The 13,287-nt window shown below is 45.9% G+C and overlaps 1 protein-coding gene across 1 annotated transcript; it reads right to left on the reverse strand.

The window, feature by feature from the left end:
* Positions 1 to 8,070: 8,070 nt before the first annotated feature.
* Positions 8,071 to 8,955, reverse strand: LOC145404926 (uncharacterized). The gene has a single exon (XM_080276431.1). The coding sequence runs from the start codon at positions 8,953 to 8,955 to the stop codon at positions 8,071 to 8,073; it is 885 nt and encodes a 294-aa protein (XP_080132557.1).
* Positions 8,956 to 13,287: the final 4,332 nt, after the last annotated feature.

Consider the following 13,287-nt stretch of genomic DNA (forward strand, 5'->3'; position numbering starts at 1 on the left):
TCTCTCTCTCTCTCTCTCTCTCTCTCTCTCTCCCCATTTTTTCTCTTTTATATTAACAGCATCACAAGCTACAAATGAGGTAGTAGACGGGATGAATTTAGGATTTTATCATCACTACTAACCTACTATATGTATATACATCACACTCATCATCACTGCCACTGACACCACTTCCATCATCATCATCATCATCATCATCATCATTATTACTCTCACCATTCTTCCATCATCATCATCATCATTACTACCCTCACTATTCTTCCATCATCATCATCATCATTAGATCAGGGTCACAACTATGTTCAAGTATCACAAGATGCAGGAGAGACAGGAGGCGATATGAGGTAATGTGGAGCGGCCAGGAATGTTTACGACAGGTTTACTTAATTAAATCTTGTACCATCTCTCTCTCTCTCTCTCTCTCTCTCTCTCTCTCTCTCTCTCTCTCTCTCTCTCTCTCTCTCTCTCTCTCTCTCTCTCTCTCTCTCTCTCTCTCTCTCTCCTGCAATTGACAGTTGGTTAGATGAAGGAATGTGGAGCGGCCTGGGACTCTACTACAGGTTTACCGGGTTAACACTTTTATTCATAATGCATACATATATATATATATATATATATATATATATATATATATATATATATATATATATATATATATATATATATATATATTCGTATTTTCCCTTTCCTTTCTGTTTGTAGTCTTTTATTTCCAGTCGTTTTTATCTTTTTTTTATTTATCAGTTTCCTTCTTCCTTTCCGCTTTATTTCCATTTCTAATCCTTCTTGGGGGAGTGGACTTTCTGACCACTACTTGGTGGTGGCCAGAGTTAAAGTTCAAGTAAGATGGAGGAATAGAAGAAGGGAAAGACGAGAGGAAGGAGTAGTTGCAAGGAGAGTGGAAAGGTTACAAGAGGATGAGAAAAAGGCAGAGTATAAGAGAGAAGTGGAGGAACGATTGGGCAAATATGAGTTGGAGCAGATGGGGGACGTGGAAGGTGTATGTAGAATATTTACAGAAGAAATATGTGCAGCATGTGATGTGGTGTGTGGAAGGAAGAGAAAACGGAGGGGGGTGCAAGGAACAGCGTGGTGGACTGAAGAGGTGAAACGGGCTGTGGCACAAAAGAAGAAAGCATACAATGAATGGATGAGAAATAGGGGCGTGGAAGAAGTTGAGAGGCGGAAGAGAGAGTTATATGTAGAAAGAAAGAGAGAGGTGAAAAGATTAGTAAGAGAGAGTAAGAAGAGAGTGGATGAGGAATTTGTAAGGAATTTGAGTATAAAGTGGAGGGACTGTAAGAAAATGTTCTTGAGAGAGGTGAAAAGAGTAAGACAGGGTGGAAGTGAAGTTAGCAGGGGAGTGAAAGATAAAAGTGGTAGATTACTAGTGGAGAAGGGAGAAAAAGTGAGCAGATGGAGAGAACACTTTAAGGAATTGTTGAACGTGGAGGATGGAAGTAATGCGAGTATAAGTGGCTGGGGAATGGCTGGAAGAAGGAGGGAGGTGAGAAGACAGGAAGAAATCAGTAGGATAGAAGTTGTGGAAGCAATGAAGAAAGTTAAATCAGGGAAAGCCCCAGGAATTGATGGAGTGTGTGGTGAAATGCTGAAGCATGGGGGAGAGATAGTAGTAGAATGGATGTGGAAGATGTGCAGATTGGCCTGGGAGGAAGGTAGAGTCCCGGAGGATTGGAAGCTAGGTATAATTATTCCCTTGTACAAAGGAAAAGGGGAAAAAGAAGTGTGTGGTAATCATAGGGGCATTTGTCTTCTTAGTATAATAGGAAAAGTGTATGGTAGGATACTTATTGACAGAGTTAGAGAAAGAACAGAGGAATTAGTTGGAGAAGAACAGGGAGGCTTTAGGAAGGGAAGAGGTTGTGTAGATCAGATATTCATTCTCAGATCTTTAGTGGAAAAGTTTTTAGAGAAGGGAAAGAAGTTGTATGCGGCTTTCATGGATTTGGAGAAAGCATATGACAGGGTGGATAGACTAGGATTGTGGAAAGTGTTAAGAATATATGGAATAGATGGGAAGTTGTTGAATGCTGTGAAGAGTATGTACGATGGTGCGAAGGCTGCAGTGCGTGTGGATGGTGAACTAAGTGAATTTTTCTCTTTGAAAGTTGGGTTGAAACAGGGATGTGTCATGTCTCCATGGTTGTTCAATCTGTACATGGATGGGGTAATAAAAGAGGTACAAGGTAGGGTAGTGGATGTTGGAGTGGCCCTGGTGAGAGAGGATAGTGTTTGGAAACTCCCTGTACTGTTGTTTGCAGATGATACTGTGTTGTTGAGTGAAGACGAAGGGGAGCTGCAAGGCTTGGTGGATGAGTTTGAGAGAGTGTGTAGGAAACGGAATCTAAAGGTGAATGTAGGGAAGAGTAAAGTGATGGTCTTTGAGAGAGGTGAAGTCAGTGAATGTACAGCGAGGTTGGATGGTGAGGAATTGGAAAATGTGAGTACGTTTAAGTACTTGGGTAGTGTGATGAGTAAGGATGGAGGTTTGGAGGGTGAAGTGCTTGAAAGGGTACAGCAGGGAAGAAAGGTTGCTGGTTCTTTGAAAGCAGTGATAAGAACAGGGAAGTGAGCATGGAAGTCAAAAAGTTACTACATGACAGTATTGTGATACCAACTGTAACGTACGGAAGTGAAGCTTGGACGTTGTTGGAAGGACACAAGTCAAGAGTGAGAGCCGTGGAAATGAGTTATTTAAGAGGAGCCTGTGGAGTCACATGGAGAGACAGGCTGACGAATGAGGATATAAAGGAGCGTTGTGGTGTGGATGTGGATGTGATAGGAAGCGTTATGAGGAACACACTGAGGTGGTTTGGCCATGTGGAGAGGATGGAGGGTGAAAGACTGACGAAGAGAGTGTATGTGAGTGAGGTGGAGGGGGAAAGAGGGAGGGGGAGGCCGAGGATGAGATGGAGAGATGGGGTGGAGAGGTATATGAGAGAGGGGGGTGTGAGTTGGGAGCAGGGGAGTGAAATGGCGGGGGACAGGGCGACTTGGAGGCGATTTGTTTGTGGCCACCCCAAACGGGATTGAGGCGTCTGGCAATAGATAGATAGATAGATTATCCTTCTTTAGTGTTTTTTCTTTTCTCTGTATTTCTCCTTTTCATTAGTTTTTCTTCTTCTTCTCTCTCTCTCTCTCTCTCTCTCTCTCTCTCTCTCTCTCTCTCTCTCTCTCTCTCTCTCTCTCTCTCTCTCTCTTCCCTATATTACAGCCACAAGACTACAAGACAAATAGGAGCCAAGGTGAAGTAAGGTGGAGCTGCCTGAGATTCTAACAAGGGTGTCTTGAGCTCAGTCCAAAACTTCCGGCACCTTTTTTGTGAGTAGGGGTAGGCAGCCCCGCCCAGGGAAGTACTACCGCCAAGGTAACGGGAGACTCAAGGAATAGCCTGGATTCCATTTTCACTCCTAGGCCTTGTAGCTGGTTACACATCTTTCTGCCTCACACACCGGAGGGCATCAGGCTGCCCTCTTTACACAACACACACATCCACATTATATTACATTACCTTAAACTAGCTATCCTCTCCCCAAACAGATCTTGTCATTACGTACCATACATATTCCAAGACACATCCCTGCTCTCCCCCTCCCCCCATAAAAAGAACCATGGCTGCTGCTATACTGGGAATCAGTGCAGTAGTTTCTCGGGTGACCACCACCGGCAGGGCTGGGTTGTCTGCACAGGGCCCTCCCGGTCGTCATCAAGCGACTGTGCCACCTCCATTGTTGCGGCGCCCTAAATCTCCTCGTCAGTGGAGTACTCTAGTGTACAGTATATACATAAATATCATCTGCACTACCATTACCACCAATTTCATCATCATCATCATCACCGCCAGTTTCTCAGTCAGTATTCTTTTTTCCCGATTTTCCTTAAATATTCTCTCTCTCTCTCTCTCTCTCTCTCTCTCTCTCTCTCTCATTACATTACAGCTAGAGAAGTGGGAGGCGATATTTAGTTAGGTTATTATTATCGTTATTAACCTAGTAAACATCACAGTCGTCGTCACCATCACCTTCATCGTTACCATGATCATCATCATCTTTTTTGTCCATACAGTTATCAGATTATAATTAATCTAAAAATAATAATGGCCATCATCATCATCATCATTAGATCAAACCCATAACTACTGTATATTACAGCATCGTAAGCTACACGACAGGAAGGAAACAAGATGCCCTAAGGTGGGGCGGCCTGGGACTCTACTGCAAGTTCGACCGAGTTCTACCCAGTTCGACCCTGGCACCTTTTCTTTCTCCTTTTCAATTTCTTTCCTATTATTTTCTTTCTTTTCTTCTTTCTCTTTCCTTCTTTCCTTCGTTTATCTTCCATTTGTTTCCTATTATTTCTTCGTTTTTCTCCCTTTTCATTTTTTATTGTTAATTTCTGTGTCCAAATCTTTACCACTTTTTCTTAGGTCTCTCTTCTTGACAAGAGAAGCGAGCAGTTTTCCTGACTTTTATTTATTTCTTTTGTTCCGTCTTCTTTCGTTCTCTCTCTCTCCCTCCTTTCTATCTCCTTTGTATTTACAGCATCACAAGCTACAAAAGAAGTAGGAGGCGGGATGTAGTAAGGTTCTTATCATCACTACCAATCTACTGTAAATACATCACCATTATCGCCACCATAACCACCACCCGAGTCATCATCATCATGATCATCATCGCTACCAACACCTCCATCATCATAATCATCATGATCACTACCACTACCGCCACTTCTATTATCATCATCACAACAACTAACATCACATGAAAAAGATGTTGAAACGTTTAACAATAAAGATAATTTCTACAGCAGCCCTCGTCATACTCTTCCTACTGAGTTCAATCCTGCACTGATTTTTCACTTCATCTTCCTTTCCTTATCTTTATCTAATTTTCTTCATCCTCGTTCACCTTTTATTTTTTACTTCCCCTTTTCTTCTTTATTCTTCGTTTTCTTCCAGTTTTATTCAGCACTTAAAATATTCCTTTTTTCTTTCTCTTTTATGTGTATTTTTCTTTTCTTTGTTTCCTATATTTTCCTTAACCTACCCCTCTCATCTCTTATCCCTTACCTTCCCCTATTCCTTCTCACTCCTCGTCTCTTCTGTTTACATCCTTCATGAAATCACGGCATCACAAGCTACAAAACAGGTAGGAGTCGAGATGAAGTAAGGTGGAGCGGCCTGTGACTCCGCTACACGTGTATGGAGTTCAGTTCGTCACTCCGATTTCAGCGACGGTCTCCTTTTCTTTAATTCTCTCTCATTTTGTTGATCTTCTTTCCCCTTTTCTTCTTTGTCTCCTGTTTTCATTCTTCATTCAGAGCTTTAAGTTTCCTTTTTCTTTCTCCCTTTTATTTATATTTTTCCTCGTTTTCGTGTCCTATATTTCCTTTACCGTTCCTTTCTCTTTTCTTACCCCTTACTTTCTCCTTTTCCTCCTCACTCCATTTCTCTTGTGTTTACTTCCATCATTAGATCACGGCATCACAAGCTACAAGGCAGATGGGAATCAAAATGAAGTAAAGTGGAGCGATCTGGGACTCTACTACAGGTGTACAGAATTAACACCTTTACATTTATGTGCCATTTCTCTTCTTTCATCCTCTACTTTCTTTCCTTCCTTTTCTCAAATTCCTTTGCATCATTATATTCCTTTTCCTCGGTTTTCTTCTTTCTTTCTCCTTCCTTCCTTTTGTTTTGTCCTCCTTCTCTTCTCTTTTCTTTTAATATTTTGATTCCTTTCGTCTTTTTTCATTCATTCTTTCTCATTTATTCATTCACCATCTAATCATTTGTTGCCCTATGAGGAACGTAGAAGCCCGGGGCTATGCAAGTTGGTCCTGACATTTAAGATGAGAGTAACGAGCCTCATTCATCTCTGATCAGTGGCATTACTTTAGCAGTAAATCCCAACCACCCTTTGGACATAAACCTGCACAGGCTCAATCCGATTAGAGCGCCTTAATTACCCACTAAACCACCATGCGCCATAATTTGGTTATATGGTTACCACCCAGTATATTAAATGGTTTCCCGGTGTACAGGAAACCATTTGGCTTGTCAATTTCTTCTTTTTCATTTGTTCTTTCTCCTTTAGTTTTCCTGTTTCTTTTTCCGTTATTTTCCCTTCAGCTTTTCATTTTCTTTTTAGTTTTGTTTTTCCTTTCGGTTTTGTTTTTCCTTTGAGTTGTAATGCTCCTTTGAGTTTTTGTTTTTGTGTTATTTTCTTTGTCTTCTTTCTTCACTGTATTGCAGCAAGAAAACTATAAGAGAAGTAGGAGCCAAGATGAAGTAAGGTGGAGCGGCCTGAGATTCAAATAAATGTGTCTCGAGTTCCACCCATTATTCATTTGGGCTCCTTTTCTTTATGCATCTTTTTCTTTTTCATTCCTGTTTATCTTCTTCTGTTTCTTGTTTCTCTCTTTTTCTTTCATTGGAATTCATATTTCTTATTTCTTTTTCACTTCTACCGTTCATCATCTTTTTTTTTTTTTTTCCTCTTTTTCTTGTCCCTTTTTGTAATTCTATGTTTATTTTCATTTCTGTTTCGTAATATTGTTTCTTTGCCATTTATATTTTCTCCCTCATTTTCTTTCCTTCGTTTCCATTTCATGATTGCAATACAAGCTACAAAATAGCAGGCTAAATCATACTGAGGTGTTATTATCAGTAGTAAATTACAGTACATCACCAAACCAATCATCACGATCATCATCATTATCATTAATTGTAGTGTTCATTGTTCTCATCAGCGTTCAGCTACATCGCAGTCACCACTATCATCATCACTCTCGTCACCTTCATCATTCTCCATGTAGTTATTTTTCTCAACACTATCATCGTAACAGCAGTCATCATCATCATCATCATCATCATCATCACTATTAGCTATAATACGCTGTATGTCAAAGCCACAACTACATTACAACATCACAAACTACAAGAGAGGTAGGAGACAAGATGAAGTAAGGTGGAGAGGCCTCGGATTCTACTACAGGTGTATGAGACTGTTCATCCTTCACTCTGATTCCAGCGCCCGTCTCCTTTTCTTTATTTCTCTTTCTTGTTTTTTGTCTTTTTCATATTCTTTTTCATTCTACACTGTTTACTTTTCCTTTTCTCTCTCCTTTTTATATATGTGTTTTGCCTTTTTTTCTTTTTTTCGTTTCATATATATTTTTTACGTTTCTGTCATTTCTTTAACGTTCCATTCTCCTTTCTTATCCCATATTTTCTCCTTTTCTTCTTACTCCTCCTCCCTTCTGTTTACTTCCTAGATCAAATCACGGTGTCACAAGCTACAAGGCAGGTAGGAGTAGAGGTGAAGTAAGGTGGAGCGACCTGAGACCCTACTACTGTACAGGTGTACAGAATTAACACCTTTCCATTTATGCGCCATTTTCTTCTTTCATCCTATACTTTCTTTCCTTCCATCTCCAGCGTTCCTTGTTTTATTTCATTATAATCCTTTTCCTCAATTTTCATCTTTCATTTTCCGTCCTTACTTTTGCATTGTCCTCCTTCTCTCCTTTTTTTGTTTTGATCTTCGGCTCTTTTATTCATTCTTTCTACTTTTAGTATTTCCTGTTTCCTCTCCACCTTTTTTTTCCCTTCAATTTTTAATATTTCTGTTAGTTTTGTTTTTCCTTTCAGTTTTTGTTTTTGTTTTATTTTCTTTGTTTTCTTCACTATTTTACTGCAAGAAGACTATAAGGGAAGTAGGAGCCAAGGTGAAGTAAGGTGAAGCGGCCTGAGATTCTAACAAAGGTGTCTCGAGTTCCAGCCTGTGTTAGACCCCAGCTCCTTTTCTTTTCTTTTTTAAGTATCTTTTTCGTTTTTCTTTTCTGTTTAACTTCTCTTTATTGTTTTTCTCTCATTTTCTTAAATTCACATTCATGGTTTTATTTCTTTTTCCCTTCTATGATTTATCACTTTTTCGATTATTTTCGCTTTATTGATTGATTGATTGAGATTCGCCTCCTTGATATAAGGAGGACACGGGCATAGAAAGCCCATCACAGTAGATGTTCTTGCTACTAGTACACTACATTCTAACTAGGAGGTGGGTAGGCAGAGACCACCCCCAAAAGCACGGCAGCGGAAGTTTGTCCAATGACTTTCGCAGCAGTCTGGAATCTGTCGACCCCACCAACCGGTTGGTCGTTCAAATTGGAACGGAGGCGGGCTGTTGCAGGACAGTCCAAAACATAATGAAGCAGCGGCTGATCGCTTTGGTTAAGGCAGTGAGGGCATGGGTCGGGGTTCCTACCAGTTATCTGGGTGTAACAGGGAAACCCAAATCGTAAGCGGCGAATGCGCACTATAAGATGATTGGGAGTGCCAGGGGCAACCGAGAGGGGTGTATAGGACGTAGCCTTTGCATACCATTGCACCGAGCATGAACCCTCCCAAACTTTCGACTCATGTTCTTCAAGTGACAGGAGGCCGAGGGTGGTGGTCACCTTACGCCTGAGGATAGAGAGGCTGGGCCGCAAGGGGAACGTAACCTCGGGAAGAGAGCAGGCATCACGAGCAGCAAGATCAGCACGTTCGTTCCCTGCAATGCCAACATGTCCAGGGAGCCAATGAAGAAATATTTTACCACCTCTTCTAGTAATAGAATTAACCACAGCCATGATGCTCGTTAACAGATGGACATTGTCACAGAATCGGTGCGCCATGAGGCCATGGAGGGAGGAGAGGGAGTCTGTGTGGATCATGACACGCTGAGTGAGGTGTCGATCAGCATGTCTGAACGCACTGAGTATGGCCACCAACTCAGTCTGGTATGGTGAAACCCCAGATGATATACGCCAAGCCTCGACATGGGAGCCACAGATCATCGCAGCACCTGCAAGCCCATCAGCACCAACCGACCCGTCAGTATAATAAATGGCAGTCTGGTGTGTATAGATCTGCCACACGACTGACACCATCCTGGCATAGAAAAGTGGGAAATGAGGACCTGAGTGTCCCTGACAAAGGTAGAACGCATGTGAAAGCTGAAGGTAGCCAAGGAGGTGCAGGGGAATACCCAGGAAAGGGCAAATCGGGGTCACCTATGACATAGTCAGATACATCAAGGCTCTGAATGATGCTGGCAGCAGTAAGAATCCAGTCCCCTTCAGGTTGTGGATTTGGAGGTCAACTGAGAGTATGCTCAAGTAATGCAGACACAGTAAGGTGAGGTTTGTGCTGGCAGAGTTGGGCAATGACAGCCGTGGTACGTGCCCATATCCGGTACTTAAGGGACGGGAAGCCACTCTCAGCGCTGAGGCTGACAAGAGAAGTCCATGTGGGTGCACCGAGCATGACCCGTAGAGCAGTGTTCTGAATGACCTCAAGAGAACTGCTGAGCTTTCCAGAGACGCCAATTAAGCAAAGTGCACTGTAGTCCACTATCGAGCGAATGGCATGCACATAAAATGTTCTGAGGACTCAGAATGAGGCCCCTAGAGAACGACTACACAGGGCTCTGAGGGGCAGAGGTGCGGGTGGCAGCACGTTCCCGTAAGTAGTGGACATGGTGACCAAACGTCAACCTGCTATCAAACCAGACACCTAGGTACTGATGATGGTAAACCAGACCTAGGTGATGACCCCCAAAAAGGAGAGGCCGGTCAGGTGGATGTAAACTAAAAGGCAGATATTTGGATTTCTCAAGATTGACCTTGAACCCAAGGTCACAGCACTTGTCATATAAGAGGGAGAGGGTGGCCGGTGCCTGGGCAAAGCAGTCCCTATGTGAAAATGTAAGTGCCAGGTCATCTGCATAGCAAAGCAGGGTGACACCACGGCCATAGTTGATGCTGGGAAGGTTCTCAACGAGCACGTTAAATAGAAGCGGGCTCAGTACACTGCCCTGAGGAGTTCCATTTTCGTGTGAATATGAGGCAGAAATATGACCCTGGAAGCGGACGCAAGCTGACCAGCAATGAAAGAAATCCCTCACCCATGACAGGAGTCTTCCCCCCACCCCCTAAGTCACAAGGGCTGCCAGGACTGCAACAGGGTTAGCTATTTCAATGGCCTTCTTGAGATCGAGGAAAACAGCCATACCATGACCGTGTCTCAGCGCGCCAAGAAAGGAAGCGAGACAATGTGATGTGCTTCTGCCTGGGAGATAGGCAAAAAGATGCGGATGGAGAGGGCCTAATCTCTAAGCGAGATGAGAAAGCACAAGCCTTTCCGCGGTCTTGGCTATGCAGCTAAGAAGGGAAATTGGCCTCATGTTGGTTGGGTCACGGGGTTTGGGTATGGGGTGAATGATGGCTGTTTTCCACGATCTCGGGAGACAACCTTCCACCCACGAATGGTTGAGTAAATCAAGGATAGCGGCCTTTCCACTCGGGCCAGCATGAGCCAGGAAAGCGTAAACCACACCATCACTTCCTGCGGCTGTATCTTGCCTGTGACTAAGTGCCCTGTCGAGTTCACCACTTGTGAACAGGTGGTCAGCGACGTCAGGGCGGGAGCAGGCAGCCTCAGTAGCTTCCCTCCGGGGGCCTGCTAGGCGCTCCTGCAAGTCCCTGACAGCCTGTGGTAGTACAGTAGTGGCTGTGCGTGCAGCAAAGAGGGCCGCAAGACGTTCGGCCTCGCCAGCTGGATCGGGGTGGAATGGAGGTCTGGGCAACCAAGGACTGGACACATACTTAATACGAGCCCACTTCTCTTTGAGGGTGGAGTGAGAGTCTAGAGACTGGCACCATTTTGTCCAAGCTTCCTCCCAGATGCGACGTTTTTCTTGTAGAACATGTCGTGCCACTGCAGCCAGGTAGTTCCTTGTTGGTGAGGAGGGCCGTTGACGGAGTCTTACGGGCCGAGTTAAGCCTGTGATTTAGTTCTCTCACCCTTTCATCGAAGTACCAGTGATCCTTGATGTGGACAGACTGGCCCTTCGTCAAAGGAATACTGGCGGCAGCAGCACCGTGAAGGGTGTGGGCGAGATGGTCGGCATAATCGTCGAGGGTAGACTGGGGAATGGCAGTAAGTAAGGCGGCCTCAACAGCCTCGGTATACTGAGGCCAGTGTGCCCGGCGGAGATCCCAGTGATGGGGAGGTGGCGGGGGGGGGGAAGTGGGACCACCAGGAGTTCCGTCACCACAGCGAAATGGTCGGTGGTGAGAAAGGAGTGCAGGGTCCACCTGGACATACTGGCAAGAGGAGAGGAGACGAAGGAGAGGTCAAGCCTACCACTGCTGACATGGGTAGGCTCGCTCAGATCATTTAAAAGTGAAATCCCCGCAGTTTCTTCGAGGGTCATGGCTACGTGGTGACCCGTTCATTCGATGGGATGGGTGAGAAGAGGACGGGATGGTGAGCGTTGAAATCTCCCCCAATAAAGGTGGACTCAGCCGCAGCATGAGCCATAGTCTCCCCCAAGTCTAGGGTCCCTCCCGGATTCTTATAGATGTTGAAGATTGTTAGGGAGGTTGAGGCTACTTGCAGGACGACACCCTGCACCTCAACGCCCTCGCCACAGTGGATAGGAGGGTCGTACTCATAGCAGGGGATGTGTTCCCGCACAAGGATAGCACACCCTTGTGTAGTACCTCGGATCCAGGGGAGAAAATAGCCCTTGAAGCCTCCGAGTCGAAAAGTGGAGCTGTGGGGAAGGAGCGTCTCCTGAAGCAGGAAGACGTGTACATGCTCCTTAGCAGCCACCTTCTGAAGGTGGGCAAGGTTACTCCGTGCCCCTAAGCAGTTCCACTGTAGGACTTGGAGGCTGGCAGCGGAGTCTGGCGATGGGGAAGCTGAGCATGATCTGTTTGGAGGCCGAGGGCCCTGCGCTCCTCTTCGATCGTCCCCGAGACTTGGGTGAGCCCCTGATGAGTGGTGACCAAAGTGCGAGGACAAGGCTGAGGAAGCTGGGCGGGTGGCGGCTCTTCCACAGTTGTCTGTGTGGGAGACCAAACAGGGAGTGCCAGGGTAGAGGGGTGCGGCTGTTGTTTCGCCTCCACCACCCTGTCGACGATGGCGTCTACAGTTTGCACCAATGGCGCCGTGTCCAAAGGCTTGCCTAGAACCATCCTCAGCAACTGCGCCAGGCTTGTTGCTATTTTGGTCCCCAGCATTTGCAATTTGTCCCTGGTGAAGACGAGGAGAGGAGAACCTATGTTGTTGGTAGTGGGTGGAGTGAACTCCAATACCGACTGATGGACTGGGGATGGAGGAGGGTGGTGAACCTCGGCAGTAGACGTGTGATGAGTGAGGGCTGGGTGGAGGGGTGGGAAGTCCGCTTCCTGTAGCATTGGAAGAGCAGACGCTATTGGGCGACGTTGCTGTCCCCAAACGAAAGTCCCAGGAGGTACCGATTGGTGCTGATCGCCTGCTGCTCCCTTACCCAAGCATCCTGACGTTCTCGCCCGCAATCGACAAATGCCACTCTCGTGGGGCAGCTGGGGTGCCACACGTGGTGTTTGCCTGAGCAGTTTGGGCAGTGGGTCAAGACGGCCTCCTTGGCCTTGAATTTGGCCAAGCACTTCTCCGTTTAATGCGGGCTGCTGCACATCCCACAGATGACACCTCAGTTGCAAGTGGCACGGTGGTGCCCGTACCGCTGATACCTGTAGCAGCGGAGTGGCTCTGTGGTGAAGGGGCGAAGATGGTATTGCCCCCAGTTCCCCAGGTCGATCACTGGGATCATAGGACCCCGAAGGGTGGCGAAGACCTGTCGAGTCTCCTCCCTGGTCTGCATTCTTTGGCAGTGGGTCGCCTCTTCGACCAGGGGGTATTGGAGCAGCATTTCCATAGGCATTCTCAAGGGATAACCCATGACAACGTCCTTCATTGACTGTTGGCCAGGCGTCAGCTCGACTAGCTTGACAGGGGAGGGCTCGTCCTGCATAGCTGCTCTCAAGAGGTAGTAAGCTCCCTCGTCCATCGGCACCAACACCGAGCTCCCATCCCGTCCTATCAGGTTGGAGCAGCGTAGCCCTGGCAGATGACGCTCTAGTGCAGCCACGGCGTCGTAACTCATTGCATGTCCGTCCTGGACAGGCACACGGAATGCTGGGAAAGAAGAGCGGGGCGGCGGACACACAGCTACTGACACGGAGGGACGAGCAGCAGGGGTAGCCCTGAGAGGAGCCCCGGTACGTACTGCCGGAGTAGGGCCGTTTCCCTGCCGACCACACCTCAATCCCATGCGGGCCACGGGGGTGAAACCCTTGTCATCATGAAGAGCAGGATCAGGAGACGGGGAGATCTGAGTAGCAGCATGAGCTTCAGATGGGACCTCCAGCCACTTGGGAATACAAGCAGATCTA

Source organism: Coenobita brevimanus, chromosome 65 (genome assembly GCF_032717465.1).
Source record: "Coenobita brevimanus isolate Jiangsu-jjx chromosome 65, ASM3271746v2, whole genome shotgun sequence".
In the NCBI taxonomy this organism is placed as follows: domain Eukaryota; kingdom Metazoa; phylum Arthropoda; class Malacostraca; order Decapoda; family Coenobitidae; genus Coenobita; species Coenobita brevimanus.